This window comes from Ornithodoros turicata, chromosome 6 (genome assembly GCF_037126465.1).
Source record: "Ornithodoros turicata isolate Travis chromosome 6, ASM3712646v1, whole genome shotgun sequence".
NCBI classification, from domain to species: Eukaryota; Metazoa; Arthropoda; class Arachnida; order Ixodida; family Argasidae; genus Ornithodoros; species Ornithodoros turicata.
The window spans coordinates 29700600-29718574 of NC_088206.1; the positions used below are offsets into that span (position 1 = coordinate 29700600).

The 17975-nt window shown below is 44.5% G+C and overlaps 1 protein-coding gene across 2 annotated transcripts in view; it reads right to left on the reverse strand.

Moving 5' to 3' along the window:
* LOC135396497 (transmembrane protein adipocyte-associated 1 homolog) overlaps positions 1–17975 on the reverse strand; it is a 41827-nt gene that overhangs the window by 19847 nt on the left and 4005 nt on the right. For both annotated transcript variants that reach the window (XM_064627504.1, XM_064627505.1), the window contains exons 2-7: positions 17450–17645; positions 12165–12297; positions 12017–12106; positions 1600–1672; positions 212–291; positions 43–159 (exon numbers count right to left, since the gene is read on the reverse strand). In XM_064627504.1, coding sequence (XP_064483574.1) covers positions 43–159; positions 212–291; positions 1600–1672; positions 12017–12106; positions 12165–12297; positions 17450–17598 — 642 coding nt within the window. In that variant the 5' untranslated portion in view covers positions 17599–17645. The remainder of the gene's footprint in view (positions 1–42; positions 160–211; positions 292–1599; positions 1673–12016; positions 12107–12164; positions 12298–17449; positions 17646–17975) is intronic.

A 17975-nucleotide genomic window follows, 5' to 3' on the forward strand; every position in this document is an offset into this window, starting at 1 on the left:
AGATGTCAGCGTCTCAAGGTAAGAAGAGAGTAAATCACTTACCGCTGCAAAGAGAGATGAACTGACGAACCAGAAGAGCATGCCACCATGACCAAACAGCTCAAAGTTTCTGTCAGGGACGTAAAACTTTTCATCTGGTAGGTCAAGCTCTAGGACTCCCTGCACAAGCACACCATGAGTGCACTGCCTGTGGTTAAACAGCTAAGCTTGCCTGTGTCCCAGAGTAGACAAAGGCAACGAGAGAGGTGACAGCTAACACCCTGCGGATACTCGTCCGACTGTCCAAGTGACCTGCCACAAATCTTACTGTCAGAACACTCAAACAAAGCGCAAGGTGATGCAGCATGACGGTCCCCCCTCCCCCCCAAAAAAATAATTATACCTTTCGTAGTGCATTTGGGTGAGGGAAAACGAGGGTGAAATCCTCCTCCTATGTGAGACATATTTTCGCATCCTCTGTGTGAGGTTCCCGTTGAACCGTTCCCAAATTTTTTGGTTATATTACTGCTGGGAGCACCTTAAAATATCTTATAAGCGCATCTTATATAAGGCACAAGAAGGCAGTAAAAACAAATGAAAGGTTTACTGGGCTGATAACAAAAACTGTAATTTGGTAAAGTTACTCATATTCCGTGGAAAACCTTGCTATGGAAGTTTTGTAACATGTGTACTCTTCGCTTTTGATGAGGATCAGCCATACTCCATGATAATCAGTCGCAATTAAGACATAAAAAAGGGATGTTCTCCACTTAGCCACCAGCAACAAAATTCAGTCCCAAGTGTGCAGGACAGTGACAAACAGCAACCGCAGCATCATTAAAGCTTCCTCCTACTCCTGACAGGATGGTTTACTAACATCCAATTAGAGTGCCAACGTCAAATTCCTGAAGCTCAGCATCATGCACATGCCTGTTACAGCTGCGACCATGCTGAATAATTCTTACTACAACCTGTACCCTGAGTTGTTCAGTTTACTACATCAGAGGCCCAATGCTGAACTGAACATACTGTTCGTTATCGTTAATCTTTTAACTTGGCGGGCTCCAAACGACAGGCGGTGGCACATGCGAAGCGTTCCAGTAGGCGATGATTTCAAATGAACGTCACGATTGGCCATCATGCGGAAGCTTGTGACGAATCACAGAGAAGCAATACATTTATACAGAATAACGTATAGAATAACATATAGAATGGCGGTATAGAATAATGAAACATTGAGCACCGAGCCCCAGAACATTAAAGCCGTAGAGGGTATAGCAATTCAATTGGGACTGGCACTTGCTTTTACAATAGCCAGATTTTTAATAAAATAGGAGTCATAAGAAAGGGGTTATACTGCAGAACGAGAGCCAATATCCATCACGTAATTGATGCACCCTTCTATAGCGTTATGCTTTTATTTTGTTCAAAACAATCCCACGTGTACGATTCAATTGTAAGTCCAGCCTGCTCAGAATAGCATTCACAGTGTCCCTATTCTTCTTGGTGGGCACATTATCAAGTTTCACATGAATCACACAGTTCTATACATACAGCATGTGCAGAATTCATGTTGGTGAACACTGATAGCCATTTAGGAAAAAGGTCAATTGAGCTTACCGAATGCAAGTCCAAAGATGAGCACACTCATTTCTGTAGAAAGCAGGAAAAAACGTACTGCTACCCATAGCACCTGCATTCAAATAATGCAATGTCAGTGTAACGTGACACCTGATACGAGGATGTGAAGCTTCTCCTCGTACATTGTATTTCAACTAAAAGCCACAGGCATTCATAGCATGGACAGAGCTACCCATAGAAGTAAAGGAGCAAGGTAGACAAGAAAAAACAGGTGACAAACACTGCTGTCTCTCAGATGAGCTTCCAACATTTTTAAAAAAGCTTGACATGTGTTCAACTACTATTAGTGTATTCGAGGCTCTACTCACTACCGCTTGAAATGTCCTAAATTTTAGGTATCAAATCCCAGATGGCAAAAGGTTTGTGTGCAAGTACAATCACAATTTGTAGCCCTATGTTCTTCAGTAAGGTAAGCTCAGTGAACAAGCTACCCATAGGCAAGGGAGCAAAACAAACTGATAGGCAAGGGGCAACAAGGGGCAATTTAGGAATGAATCACTTGCAGAGCATCGGTTGATATCATTTTAGTAGAGATGCAGCAGGGTAATGCAGGAACTTATTTGGTAGTCATCAGAGTTGTATCTGTATTTGAGTGCCAAGAGACAGTGCAAGTACATGGTCAGCGGCACCGATACGTGCATCAAGGAAGAAGAGAAGATTCGGCTGCATATGTGGGAAAATCTTGGACCGAAATAGGCAGCTACCACAGGATATCTTTACCAATTGCCCGCTTCACACCGTTTTGACCGCTTCAGCATATTTTTCAGGCATGATTTGCCCCCCACTGCCTTGGTGTTTCAAGTTTGCATTTCACATGTCATCTTCACAATGCCCGGATTCTGCATGACCAGAATTCACCATCATCTTTCCATCACCAGTATTACACTGATTTATGATTGCTTTTGTGTCGCTGTTCCTGATCGTGTCATGCTAGTACTTCATCTCAACCTTCAGTGATGGTTGCTATGAATGACCACCCCTTACAATAACATCACACCTTGAAATTCTTGTTTTCCAGAAGAGCATTTCTGTCAGCAAATCCTTCAGTTGAGAGTTAGCAAATTGTTCCTTGTGTTTCCCCATCCTTGTCTTTTTTCAACAAACATACACAAACAATCCTGTCTAAATATAGTGGAATACGTTATTGTGATGCAAGGAAGTACATGCCTTCAGATTGGTAAAACTTCAGCATTGAGAGCACGTTGCTTACAAGCACACTGCAGGTCATACAGCTGAGCCCTTATGTAATAAATTGCTGGAATAAGAAATTCCTAAAGAAAAAAACTCACAAGAAATCCTGTCAAAAAACTTGGGTAAAAATTCAATATGGTGATTTTGTCGAGTTCATCCAATTAAAACATGTTCAGCCGAGTTTTGATCCACAAGTGGTGATCCCTGCTCTTCATCGAGCTGACCTAGTATAGACAAGGGATTTGTCAATGCCTGAATACACGATACCCTAGTGGATGAAATGAGTCTCCTGATGGTTCAATTAATACCATTTCTGGCACATACAGGTCCTTGGGTATACCTGACATGTTTTACATTGTGCTTTTTTAACACCGCCAGTTTAGCAACTGTGCAGTGTAGGGCTGCGCAAATATTCAAAGTATTCAATATTTCATCGCAAAGGTCTACAAGCCTCATCACCCCATCAAGATAATTGCCAACGAGAATGGCACCTGACAAAAAGTAGCCTCCTCTTACGTTCAAGAGTCCTTAAAGTGTATTTTTCTACCACACCCCCTTTCCATGATCAATTCGGAACAACAACTCATTCCACTAGTTCCACTGCATGGGACACGCACTCACTCTTTTCACATTCTCTCCTATATTTCTTCTCATACACACATACATATAAAATGAGGACGACACAGCGGAATCTGGTGAACATGATGGAAAGTAACTGTTCTGAGGCTGAAACACACAACAGACAAACACAACACAAGCCTCAAGGTGCCTAGGAACATGAAAGATCGAAATATGGCAGTCATCGAAAAAGCCAGACAGCAGAGGGAATCGAGCCACGCATCCCTCGATTGCCATCTGTGTAATGTAGAAGAGAATGTGAAGAGAGCCCCGTTAGTTGAATGAGGCCCCTTGGTAAGTCGTTGGAGGGCAGATGCTAGCGCAGCGTAATTGGTTAACGCAAACAACCGGCAATTGAGGGATGCATGGTTTGATTCCCGCCGCTGTCTGGCTTTTTCGACGACTGCCATATTTCAATCTTTCATGTTCTTGGGCACCATGAGGCTTGTGTTGTGTGTTTCAGCCTCAGAACAGTTACTTTGCATCGTGTCCTTCAAGAAGTGCCTGAACTCTATGGTAAACAGGTCTCGCTGACGTCCTAAGACATCAAAGACTCATATTTCTCGCTAGATAGTAGCCTCAACCTATCCTGACTGCAGACTCAAGTAGAAAAGGGCCTAGTCACGTTCTAGGCAAACGCTTGTATTCCTGCCACAAGCTTCCTCTAGCTAGTAACACTTTATTTGTCATCTACCGTAGCGGCCTTCGAAGGCACCAATTACATTCAGTTCGAAGTTTGTATCTGATCCACGACCTACTAGATTATAATGACCATGTCATATAGGCACCCCTTCCCGGTGCCACATTTGGAAGCTAGAGGTGGCGCTACTCATCGGTCCGGTTACTGCTTCCTCAATTTCTGCAATACTTTGCACTTCACCTTACCTTAGTATTATTGTACACGCGGTGGATGTCCCATGAGAGATGCTTCTTTCTAAAGTTGATTATCATCATCATTCTACGTGTTTTCATAGGAGCTGTTGCTGTCGTTTGTTACGGTAGTCATACGTCCGCTTCTGCGCATTCAAAATTCAAATTTCAGTCGTCCAATCATGATGTAGATCTCGCGGGCCGATGAGCAGCACCCCTAGCAGATCGTGCGGACGGGCTCCTCATAGGGGTTGCCGATTATTGCACGGTCGTTATAATCAAGTAGGACGTGATCGGATCATCGCTCACTCCAAAGCTTTGCGAAATTTATTTGTCACTTTCAGACAAATTTCTGTCGCTATGGTCCGAACTCCATCCTCGTTTCTGCCTTGTAAGGCTTTACATGATGATATCCTCACTGTAGCCCCCACTCCCTACTCCTTCGATTCTCTCCTCCCTCACATAAAGCAAGACTGTTTGGAACAAGCCTTCACATACAGGTCCCCCAACCTTCAGAACAGGTGGTGGTCAGTGCTGGGAATATGAAAGGCTTGATGCCAAGCCCATCCTCTCCCAGAATAGCTGCCGCCGAAAGGAAGTGAAGAATGGCTTTATCGGATCATTTCATCAAGAAGTCCTGTCAGCATTACGTTGTAGACTCTCTACAGAGGCAACCAAACCTTTTCGAAGCAGCTGGCTACCACCGCGAAACAGCGTTGAAACAATTGTTTCATCTCCTCATCCCAAACCACCCTCCCCAGCCCACTATAGTAGAACAACAGGTTAACTGTCTTCTGTTTCTTCCACAACCTGTCCCATGTGCTCGGTAAACTTGTTTCAGTTTAGGTTGGCCAAATCGCTTACTCGATCGAAAATAGGCAAATAGCCCTCACATCGTTCCCCCCCTTCCCTGCGCTAAGAGTCCCTGCTGGAAATAGTAGACATAATCTCATTGACTTCTCCCCACAATCTTAATGAGATGCAACGAGAAATCAGACTCCACTTCGTTCAACGTGCACAAGCCGACTGTTTCTCACTGACTGAATTGGAAGTTAAACAGAGAAGCTGCCTTTGCGAAACTGTGCTCCGCTGTGTTGTGTGGCGAAGACCACATCCACGGAGTAAGGAACCAATTGAACGAATTGGCTTAATGGGCGACAATGAGAAATGCTGATTTCCAATTGATTTAATGAGATGCAACATGTTGTGTATTACAGACTGCACCAATTCGCCTAGAGAACAAACCCTAGCGGCGCTTCAGTCAGCCGTATCATGTGATATTTTTATGTCACAGGCTGGATAGATTCTGGCGTGTGTGGATCCTCCGTGGTGTCTGCACGTTGCTTTCATAGCTGTTTCGTCTAAGAAATCTGCTGACTGTTTAGTGCTGCAGTGCAAAACTTACGCGACTGAAAAGGCTCATCAGACTCGACACGGGAAAAGCAAATTATCGTCACAGTCGCGCCTGCAGTAAGTACTTTGCGGCAACCAGTCGCAACCCAGTGCTCGAGTTCACATTGTGGGTGCTGCTGCGAATGAAGCTTTTTAAAGATCTTGCAGCAGAGATTCCGCTTTGGCCTCTTGCCGTATATTACTAACAGTGTCACAATTACTGCTGAACTGTCAAAAACCAATAAAACAATCCCTAAGAGCAAGTTTCTCTTCACCTGAAAGACGCTGCTCGTATTTCCTTTGGATGTTTACAGATGCAAGTTATTGGCCTGGCTATTTATAAGAAAGTGGTGTGTCACACAGTGGTGTCGCACAGTGTAAAGATGTTTTTATGTGAGTGTGTGTCTTCACTCAAGTAACAGCTTTTGTATGCAAATATTAGTGAAATTCACATTATGCTTTAGTGCACAGTTAAAAGAAGCTCCTAAATGCCCTTGAACCCGGTATTTGCCATATTTTTGGCACTTCGCTTTTGCTATGCATATTGAACCTACATCTGTACATGAGCCATTTTACAGGCTAAAGGAACATAGACACCTTGCTACTAATTTAGCAAAGTGGCCTCATCAAAGTTCCCACTAAAGGTGAAGAAATTTCTTTCTCATACACAAAAAGTATGCTGACTGGACTTCTGTTATTCCTGTCTGAATTAGCGGAAAATAGCAGCTCGTACACCTTACAGACACGCCCTGTCCTGCCGGTTCTCTCTTGATACAAATGCAATTTTGTCTCCTCATACTCGTCCACGTCTTTTTGGTTCTGTATTTCACGCGTCAAGCTATACTTAGGGTGGGTTCACATGAGGGACGCATCCCCGGGATAAGTCCGCGGATGGTGTAAACGTCACAGCCTACGTCATTAAAATGTGCGTCCTCTCATCCCACCACGGACCATTCGTCTCTGATCCACGAACAGTCCCCGTGTTGGCGGGGGACTTGAGGATGGAGCAACGTCTTTTGACTCTTTTTTCTTCTTTTGACAGGCTGGTTTACAGCTAGGACCGCTGAAGCAGAGGATATTCGAAGAACCACGTAATAAAAAAGAGGAATCGTGTATGGGCCTTCACGAAGCAGGAAAAAATGGGGAAAACGAGGGTTTCGCTACGAGCAAGCGGATCTTCAAATACGGTACCTACTATAGCACGGCGTGGAAATGTGACCTTACTGCACGATACAACAACAGATAAATTATGATTATGACACGTTTTGCATATGCATATGTCGCTTTGTCCTGTCAATAGCTTTTGCTACGTGTCCAGACTCGAGAACTGACAGTTGTCTGTTTCCTTCGCAGTAAACTCAGTGCAGTTTGAGTTCTCTGTTTTCAAGGAAGTAAACATTTTATTATTTTGTGCCACGGCAACACTGTTCCTACGCAAAGGCATCGACCGCGAAATATGCGTTGTCATCAACGATAGGAGTATCTTTCTTATTTCGCGAGTGGAGTGGTTCCCTGCATTGTGGAATGCTGGAGATGCAATGTGCCCCAACGTAAAAAATATATATTTTTCTGTTAAACCACAGTGCAGAAAAGTGAAAAAACTCGTTCACGCAGCCTGATAAGTGTTGTTCGAGACGGACTTATCGGCTCCCATCCCTCGTCCCGTGTGAATGCTCGGCGGGGACTCCTCCGTCCACGTGACGTCACCGCCCGCTGCGGACTTATCCCGGGGATGCGTCCCTCGTGTGAACCCACCCTTAGTATCAGAGTCGTACCAGCACAGTTGTACGCAAACGCCGCACATGCAAAACAAGCTCTCAAGAGCTATGCGTCGTCTGCTCTCCTGCCTCGCATCCAATGCGTGACGGCACGGGCTACTCCCCGCAAGGTGGCGACACCAAAACTTCTCCAGGCGAATAGAAGGAATGAGAAGCCAGTTGGAGGAATTGGCCTAATGTGTATAAATGAGGAACTGCTTTCCAACTGATTTAATGGGTTCCAAGATTTTCCACGGCCGCCAATACAATAAGTAAGAAGCCAGTTGCTGAAGGAACGAGCGTGATGGCGACCAACAGTACAGCATCATTCTCAAAAGAAGTAATGATATGATCAGTAAGAACGCCGTATGTCCGTGTAGAAAATCAACTAACTCGAGGAACTCGTCCAATTTGAACAAATTAAATTCCAGAATACGCACTGTATCGAAAAATATTGAAAGTGGAAATGAATAAAATATGAAATTAAAATTTACTCAGAACAAATCAACTGAGCAGGCCGTTTGCCGATGTCGCCGGTGGCCAAGTCTGAAGAGGACGCGTTGTAACATGTCTCCGTGCCGCACCACATAGTGGCTCGTCTGCGTTGAAAATAGTTCACGTTAATTCAAATATTTGTGAACATATCCTCAAAGGTACATGTGCCGTGGTAACTTCGTATTACACGTCTTAGTACTTTAAGCTATTGTTTCTGCATTATGCACAACATTCCAGTGCACGTAAGTGGAAGCGTTTTCATCTGTCGCCAACGGATAAGTCGGTCTGTTACGAAATGTCGAAGTCTTGGGCTGTGCGCCGTGCCTCACAAGCAGTTGGCGTCATTCGAGCTTCATTTTGAGGATTTTATCCGTTTCCAAGGTATGTAGACGATGTGTCAAGCATTCCCGTTCTTTTGACGGTGTTTCCGATGTTTTCACACTTGCTTGTAGGCTTTGTGACCGTTGATGGGAGTGAGAGTTGAGAGTGAGACGTGCGGCCAGAGTGTTACCACCCGCGCTGTGTGCAACGATATGTAATATATTTTGGCGCCCACTCACACTGACATGCTGCAGTTCCAGTATCTTTTGAAATGGTATTTCTTGAAGGCTATGCTCGTACGACGCGGCTGGCATAGGGGCGTCGGCATTTGTTAGCAGGTCAAAACGGAATCTCACCGAAGTTGGGTGGCGTTAATTTTCATGCAAGAAAGGCAAGCTGGACGACGCATCGTGAATCACCTACAAAACACAGAAGAGCATGATCGCCATAGAGCTCAGTGCTTCAAGAATTCTTTTTTTTTTTTTCATTGGCGCTGTTCGGACATTAGGGATACATCCCTATGAATTTACTCATTGTGGATTTATGTTGTGTGTTTTGATGATGGACAGTACGCTTTCCAAACATGTGAGTGCCGAATCAAGTTTCTACTCTTGTTGTTTACTATGTCTTGCTAGCGATACTCAACTGCTTGGTGAGTATTCACACTTATGCAAAACATCTTAAATAACTTTCGCCTTTCTATCTACCACTTGTAATATTTTCACATCTTCTGTATTGTTATACAGGGTGTCCCAGCAAAATGCGAACATAATTTTTAAAAATATGTATATCACTTTTTTCGAGATGAAGTCAATTGGCATATAGCATATGCTGAAGGGCACTCATTAAGAGGGCACCAGCAAACTCCTAAGGCAATGTCCAAAGTAACTTTCAATAATTCACTTTTTAATTATTAAAAAAAATCTGTTATTATTATACAAAAAATGGGTACGCCAATTGGATCAAGGATATCTCCGGTCCTTTGTGACATATTCTTAGCAGCAGTTGATGCTATGATCCAAAGAACCCTAGGAGACACCCGCCAATTTAAAATTTTTCGCTATGTGGATGATTTTTTATTTTTGCTCAAGAAAAGGAGCACAGAGTAACAACAAAAGTGGACGACCTAATTAAGATTTTTCAAAACTCTTCCCATGGCCTGGAAATCACCTATGATCTACCTCACAACGAAACCCTACAGTTCCCGGATCTGAACCTAAGAAATACGCCTACCCACGGCTGCTGGCTTTACCAACCATGAACAAAAAAGTGGTATTGCCGTACCTGTCTTCCCACACCAAGATAGTCAAAAGAAGCCTAGCCTCAGCGAGCATAGAGATGTCTCTCATGAGATTCTGCCCACACCTGATGGAAACCAGCTTCCAATGTCAGGTGGATAAACTACTCAAAGCAGGACATCCCAGACCTCTTATTCCGGACCTATCGGAAAAACTGCTACAAAAAATTAAAGGGAACAGCAAAGCAAAATGAGAAAAGCTACCAGGCAGACCAGTGTCGGTTCCCTGTATAAACGGCCTATCACACAACCTAAAAAATGTAGGTGAGAGACACAAGGTTCCGGTAGTGATATCTGCCCCTATCAAGCTAAGAAGTCTAGGTCGCCCTGTGAACAAGCCCCGAGACAAAAAAGGGTACAAGCTCAGCCACAAGTCTCCGTTGGTGGAATGCCAGGAGCAAGTCATTTACTCTATTAAGATCTCTTGTGGCATGAAATACATAGGACAAACAGGAAGGTGCCTAAATACATGGCTCAATGAACACAGATAATTGATTTCCAATACCACACCTTCGGGACATCTCGCGGTACATTGCCACAACTATGGCAGCCACACCATCTTCGAACGCACCACAATATTGGGTAGAGAAAAAGCAAAAACTACTCGGAAAATAATTGAAGCGTTCCACATAACAAAACTTGGACAGCAGGACTGCATCGGCCACCCTTCCATCTCCCTAACCTCCTCTGAATTGGGATATTTGGGAAGCGCCGAAAGCTGACCTCCAAACCCGTCCAGCGCCGGCCTTCCCACAAAGGGAAGAAACTGTCGCCACTCTCCCCCTCCCTCTCCCCACCCTCACTTTCGCTGTTTCCTGTTATAAATTTCTCCAGTTGTGAGTTTGCAGTCATCATGTCCTGTCTTCTTCTGTCTAGTGTCCCTCGTTAAATTGCTGCGATATGTCTACACAACAACTCTTTGGCCAGCCAACGTTGGCACAATGTTGCACAGTGATAGGCAGAACGAGGTTTGGCAACCCGTTGCTAAGGGGCTGATCTGTACCAAGAAACGAGCTCACTTGCAAAGCACTTGCCATGCACGGCTAAGTTGGCCAGCCAACCTTTTGCCATGCTTGGGCCAATCTCAGTATGACATCTTGTGGCGACAGAAATGTAGAATGGTGTAGTCAGACTCTCAATGGACCAAATAAATGGTTCAAACCAAAATCAGTAAGAAACAGAGACGTTATCTTCATGGTGAGTTAATACGACTAGCAATTCCTCATTTCAGCGTTGCTTGCGTATGCATCAAATTAAACTACTACTAAGTGCTACTTAGACTACTTAGTGGTGCTACTTAGACAGCTCACCCTTCATTCTGACTCACAGGTAAATAGGACTCTCGAATTTGTGGAAGCTCGTGACACAACCTACATATAGCATCTGTTCTTCCTCAAGAAAGAAATGCAATTGCTTTTCTTTGTGAGCTGTTTGATCCTAGTGGTCTTGAGCACTTTGCAAGATTTTATCATTCTCCCTCTCTATTTTTTTGCACTTTGAAACGCCATACACATTGTCTGTTTTTGGAAATCTTTATGCTTTAGAACGCCGCGCTCACTGTCTGTTGCGGGAGATACGAGCAACAAACAAAGAATGATAAATCGTTACCTTACTCCGTGAGACAATTGAGTATGAATATGAACGACACCACAGGACTGCTTTGGTCTGTAACTTGGCACAAGCTTTGCACAGTGCAGGCTGGCCAATGCTTGGCAAGTCATTGGCCAGGGTACAGATCCATACTAAAAAACAGGCTTGTTGGCCAGCGATGTGTCAAGCACGGCCAGCTAGGTCAGCCAGACTGCTGCCAAGCGCCTGGCTCAACATCAGAGCCCCAACTTCTGATTGTTGCTTGGGACATCAGCCAATGCAGCTGCATTCCGGAACTCAGATGGGCTTTTGGCTGCCAGGTCAGGCTCAGGCCGAGTAAGCCTACATGGCGTTGGGTCCGAGAGGGGCCTGACTGAGTTTACGGCAGCCGGGTCAAGCTCGGTCGGGTAAGCCGCCGAGGCGTCGGGTATGGGCTGCGTCAGGCCGGTAAATTCAGGCCCATGCAGTGCTCTAGCCTGCATATTGACAATGCTGCTGCTAACAACACAGAGGAATGACCTTGTGCTCAGTAATTTGGAGGAACTAATGCATGGCTTTGGCACAAGTCCGTATGGCGCTGAAGCATTCACTTAGTACAGCTCACTCTGCAGCAGGTGTGTACAAAATGTACAGAGCAGGCACACCAGTACTTCTATTAGGAGTGTCGAACCGAAAATTTTATTGGTTCAGTTCAGTTTCTACTTACACGCTGGCCCGCAGAACCAATGCATGCTAGCATGCCATAAATGGCTCCAATGGCAGTAACAGACACAGCATTGCAGTTATGTATTGCATTAGAAGATAAGCAAGGATAAGCAACATACTGTTCATCGTGCACTTTTCTACTTGTGTACAAAGCTCTTACCTTATCTGCCGTACCACCAACAGGCAGTGCTGCACTCACGCTCATCGACACAACACAGCGTATCACACTGGTTACTGCATTCAAAGACACCTGCAGAGACACATAAGAGCCCTGTAATATTGGTGCCGTTGCCACGTCTCTTTCTTACCAGAACATAGAAAGTGGAGAAGATGGGACTGCTGGTGGCACGCAGCTTGAGACGGGCCCGATTAAATCGCACAGCCATGAAGAGCACAAACAGCACATGTGGAACTAAAATGCTCAGGTCCCATGCACGTACACTGAAACATTACAGTCACATGCTCTCAATCATCAAAGGCACCTTTGTTTGACCGTTTCTACAGGAAGGATAGGGAAACCGAGCCAATCGAATGAAAGAGACTGCAACTACAGTGTCAGAACAAGCAAAAAACCCCAAAGCTCCATTGAAACTTCTGCTGTCGTGCAGGATTTCTATTTTTCTACAGCACGTTAAGCAGTTCAAAGATGCGCAGCCATCCTTCTGTGAACAGCTAAAGTTTCACAGAAGTCTCCTATAAACCGAGGTACTCATAAATTGAGGTTTCAAATCATTGGGAGGGGTGGAAAGCTCTATACTGATGGGATAGCACAGATTAATGGTGCTTAGTAAACATCACATTAATAGAATGTATTGCTAAACCTAAAGGTTTAGAAATACATTCTAATGACATTAATACCATCATGCGCTCAACACCAACATCGACATTAATAGCTCTACGCAAAACACAAAACTACCTGTTCTTTTTCTTTTCTTTTTTAATGTTTATCACCCTTGCCCACTGCTCCAATCTGCAATGAAGTAGTACACTGCAGTCTGGATGTGGTTCAATGCTAACCTACCAGGGGCATCATTCATTTCATGGGCATTTTGAGCACATTTTCACTGCTGTATTGTCCACAAAAAATTGCAGTACCTAGATCCACATCCTGGCTAGTGTTATGATTTGGGAAATCCTGGGATCGTGACTGTTTCTCGCGCCACAAAATCCCAGGATATTATGTAACAAATCCAGGATATTAGGGCCCGAGAGGAATAGTGCAAATCTACTGCTGGTGTAGATTTGACACAGCACTGTGGAATAATTTTGAGCTGTTTAATTTCTAGCACTAGTTAATCATTCAAGGCTTGACGTCGCGAGACAACTGTGATCATGAGTAATGCCACAGTGGTCAGGTGGATTAATTTTGCCCACCTGAGGGTTCTTTAATGTGTGCCGAAATCTCGACACACAGCACACCACATTTAACGTCCCTCGCGGAAGACGGCGTGTGTAATAGACTTGTACCCTTCCACCAAGTTGCCATGGTCTGAATGATCTACAATTCTTTGTCCTTAGCTGTCTTTCAAGCACACTTAACAGCGTACACATATTTTCTTCCTTGCACAGTGTCGGATAGCGGTGATGCGTATGACACATGCGTCAGAGCGCCATTCATTGCTTTGCTCTTTCAAGTAGAACAACTGGTGCCAAACCGATTGTGTGGCACTGTAGTCCTGAGTGACAAGAAGAAGAAAAAAACACTCCTAGCGTGGCTGGATATTGGTGGAGTCAGCTGATTCAGCCAGTGTGTGGTTTTACTTCTTGTGTGCCGAAGATGGACTGGATGCTAAGTGCAAGAGATGTGGCAAAATACAGAAAACCTGTGGGGCCTCTAAAAGGTCTCCACACACATCTCTTTCAACACAATGTGAACCACTTGCTTCACAAATAAACCATCTGACGTTTTGAAAACCAGCCTTTTCTTCAACATTCAGCAACCAGGACATTCACTTCCTGTTGCTTGCATTCAGTTTTGAAAGTTTAAGTTTGATTTTGTCCTAGGTGTTGTAGTGGAAACTGGTCCGGCCACAATGTGTGTGTGTGCCCTTTAAAACGTGGAGCCTAATAAAGCTGCGCTCTCAGACTTCTCAAGTCAAGACTCTTTTAAGACTTCACAAGTCAGACCAGTTCCGGATACAGGTGTCAGCATATGAAATTAATTGATGAGTGCAATATGTGACGACTGCTCTTCATTGAAAAAAACGTTCAAAAATTTCAAGAAATTAAAAAAAGAACGGAAAGCATTAAGTTATGACGAACGTTTTGTTGACAAATACAGACAGAGCACCCAGGAGACATGCACACACGAAACATCAGAATTACTATTCAAAGGCTGTGCGTGAACGCTGTCTCAGTTTTATCACAATCCCGGAATCCCAGGACTCATCTGAGAAAATCCCAGAGTCTTGGGCCTGGGAAAATTATCAGTGCTTCCCCAACACTAACCCCCATGAATCTGACCCACCATTCGGTTCAGGACTGCTGAAGGCTCAATGATTTCATTGAAAAATATCTATTTTATCTACATCAATGAATGCTGATCTGCTTTGCTCCTCCCAATGTATCCACCTTAAGGACCTGCTTTACAAGGACAGTTTCTTTTATGCGTTCTTCCTCCAGAAGATGATGATTATGATGATGAGTTGAAGTTCTATGGCATTTGAGCGACTATGCTCTCAGGTTCCAGTACCCCCAACCACAATAAGATTGCACTCTGTCATGGCATACTGAGGGACGGATAGACAAACGGTGTGTACAAATGCCTAGTTGTTAGAAGGCATTTGCACTCACCGTTTGTCCGTCCCTGTCTCGTTCCTCGTTACGCCATGGGTTATGATGATGCCAATCAACTAGCTTGCATCCACGTACTCACGGATCACGATAAGATTACGCTGATATGTCTTTCTTCGTATCTGATATATCTGAGGCAACAGAGCAGCCCGCTGCGTCTCGCATTTGTTGCGTGTGGTCGAAGGAGCAGTCCTCAGACAGTTTGTGAGAACAGATAAAAAAAATGTTTTCTCAAACGTTAAAAAAGGTGTAAAACCATGAAGATTATGTGAAGGAAGCTGCGATACGATGGATGAGCCCACCATGCATTCGTCTCATAACAGGCAGCATCATTCGACGATATGGGGGCACAGAAACGAACTTGCTAAAAAGTACCCTGCTGTAACAAATGATTCAGTAATGGTGAAAACTGTGTAGAAATAGTATTTTAATGTAATACAACCAGAGCCATCCCAAGACCACTTCCGCCGGGTGCAGGATCATGAAGTAGAGCACTGCAAAGGGCCGGACTGACCCGAAAACTCGTCTCAAAATGGTTTTGATTATGGACTCGGGCCAGGCTCAGGTTCAGTCCGAGAGTTCTCTGTCCTGGGTCAGACCAGAGCTTTTGTGAGCCATTCTTTCACATTATTTAAGCCTCAACATTCGTTTTCGAAGCAAAGCAACTTAAGTGACTGGGCCTTTCCTCCGCCTTTCTGCAAAAAATTACAGCACAGGCGTCGCGTTATTCTCGACTTCGCCTGGCTGAAGATCATACCCTCATCGCTGGGTGCAACGTAGACAGGCACGCAAGACTCAACTTCAATGTGTTGCTACAAGCACAAATTATGTCAAAGGCTGCGCGCTTGTGTGTTCCAGGTATGTGCGATTCATGCTGTATTATGAGTCTCTACTGTATGGACTTAACCTGTTGGATGTATCACATTAGGAACCTGACTAAAGGCGGGGTCCCATAGCCTCGATTTGAGCAGCTTGTAATAAGAAGCAGATGATGTAAGCAGATTTTGCAGCTTTTAGCAGCAGAGCAGCAGAGCAACAGCAGCGGAGCAGCAGAGCTGCAGCGACACGAGCGGTACCATAGCACTGGGCGAGAGCACCAGAGCTGCCAAGCTGCAGAAATTCCCTGCTGCTCTCGTATCCGAATTTTTGGTTGCTGTGCTGCCTTGTTGCTCTGCAGCCTGAGCAGCCGGTCTCGAAAGCCAATCAGGAGGCTGGTTGGTATTGTTCTCGTTCGACGGTGTTTAGGGTTGCAGGGCGGTGAGTGACGGCAGAAGGTTTGTGTCTAGTTGTTCTGTGATTTGTTTCTGAAGACCTGGATGAAGACCTGTGATTGCCAGTAGTTTGGAGCGAGTGTTCAATCATCGGGACTGCGTGAAGTGCGCTTTCAGGACATAATTCAGTTCATAAAGTTCAATAAAGTGCTCGACCGAACCTACGTGATACATATGTTGTGTACCAGTTGTAGCTACATGTTCGCTTGTTTTCTGGAAAGTACTTCAAAACCCGTGACCTGATAATGTACAAGCAAATTACTTTCACGTCCATGCCGTGTGAAAACCATACGGACCACATTTCTTGTGGTCGGTATTCCAAGACCTTGCTAGGTGGTTGTGAATGAAACTCACCCCTGAAAAGGTCTAGATGGAGATAGACAACGTTCAGACAACAAAAAAGGTTCGATAGAGATAGATAATGAACCCATTCCTTGTGAAAACAGGCAGAAAGTGAATACTAGCAGAAGGGGCCTTTGTTTTCGTTAGACAATTTTATTTCACTAAGAGCAACGTACGAATTTGACAGTCACTGTAAATCAAAATATCGAATACTATAGCAACGAGGCAATATTTATACGACAAAATCCCGTAGAAGAATCTCCACACAACACAGCAAGGACTGTTCTGCACAGCAGTAGGACGAACCTACGTTGAATGTCACGAAACTGACTACACATCAACGAAGAGTCGATCAGGTAATACGAGGGCTCAGACCACCACCAGACTCATCTCAAAGTCCACTTATGAGCTCCAAATCCACAATATATCTCTCACAGAAACGCCTTTCACCTAGGATTGCGTTCCTAGGTGTGTGTACTAAAAGGCTTAGCCGCTGCGTACGCCTTCCTCCATGTGCGAAATGTAAACAATGCCACAGTCGCCAACACGGTTTGTGTTTCCTAAGCCGCTGCTGCCGCTAATTCAAAACGAAGCTATGGGACGCCTCCAGCAGCAGAGCAGCGGCAGCAGAAAGCTGCTCTGCTGCTTTGCTGCTGCCGCTCGCATGAAGCTATGGGACCGGGCCAAGCGTCGGCCGGGCTGAGTTTGCAGCAGCTGGGTCGGGCTAGGGTCAGGTAAGCCTCTGTGGCTTTGGGTACGGGTTGGGCCAGTAAATTCAGGCACTTGCAGTGCTCTATCATGAAACACACAAACAAACCAGACAAACAAACACACACAAACATACCACCACCAACCATAAGCATTGTCTAAAAAGATTGCAGAACAATATCCAGGACAAGGTTTTAGGCCTAGAATTTATATATTTCCTCCATGTTTAGCTACACAGATATACTGTAACAGGGAATTTCTTTTGTCGTGTACAGAAAAATTCTGAGTGATAACAGTGAAATAGTGAAAAGGGAAGAGAAAATTTTGATTCGAATGCTTACAGTGAAAATTCTCTTGGCTCTCACTTATTGCCTAACCTTATCAGCTTCCGGGACCTGTCGTCCAGTTGCTCCTCTCACCCAAAGATGTCTTGCGGAATGGTGAACGAGCAGTCAACTGCAGAAAAGCACAAAACTCACCGTGATCCTGGAATTTCATGATATAGGACAGCCTTGCAGAACGGTACAGGAATGATTACTGCAGGAGGGGAAACTGTGCCATTTTCAGGGGTTGTTAACGACAACTCAAGCATGGGGGTTGTGTTGCCATAGAACATCTCCAGAGCCATAATTTGCTGCCTTGCTTGTGAAGGTTAGTCCATAACCTGAAGTTGTTCTGAAAAAATTAATAAACGATTATACCATTTTACTGAGAATAAAATATTTGAACAAATATACTTGCGTGTAGAAAAGTTTGGGAATTGGCATCAACAATAGTTGCTGAACAACAAAACACTTACTGTTCAACAACAGCTGAACAGTTGCTTGCTGAACAGCTTTTTCACTGGCAACAACAAACAGAATATTGGGATTAACTGTAGGGCAAGAAGAATCCAAATACATTTTGTTTTCGCATTGCCACAAGAAAAGTAGACGTTCCATATTAGAGAATACATTAAAGGGGTTGCAAGAGGTCATCCCACGTTATCCCAGATAAACATAAAAG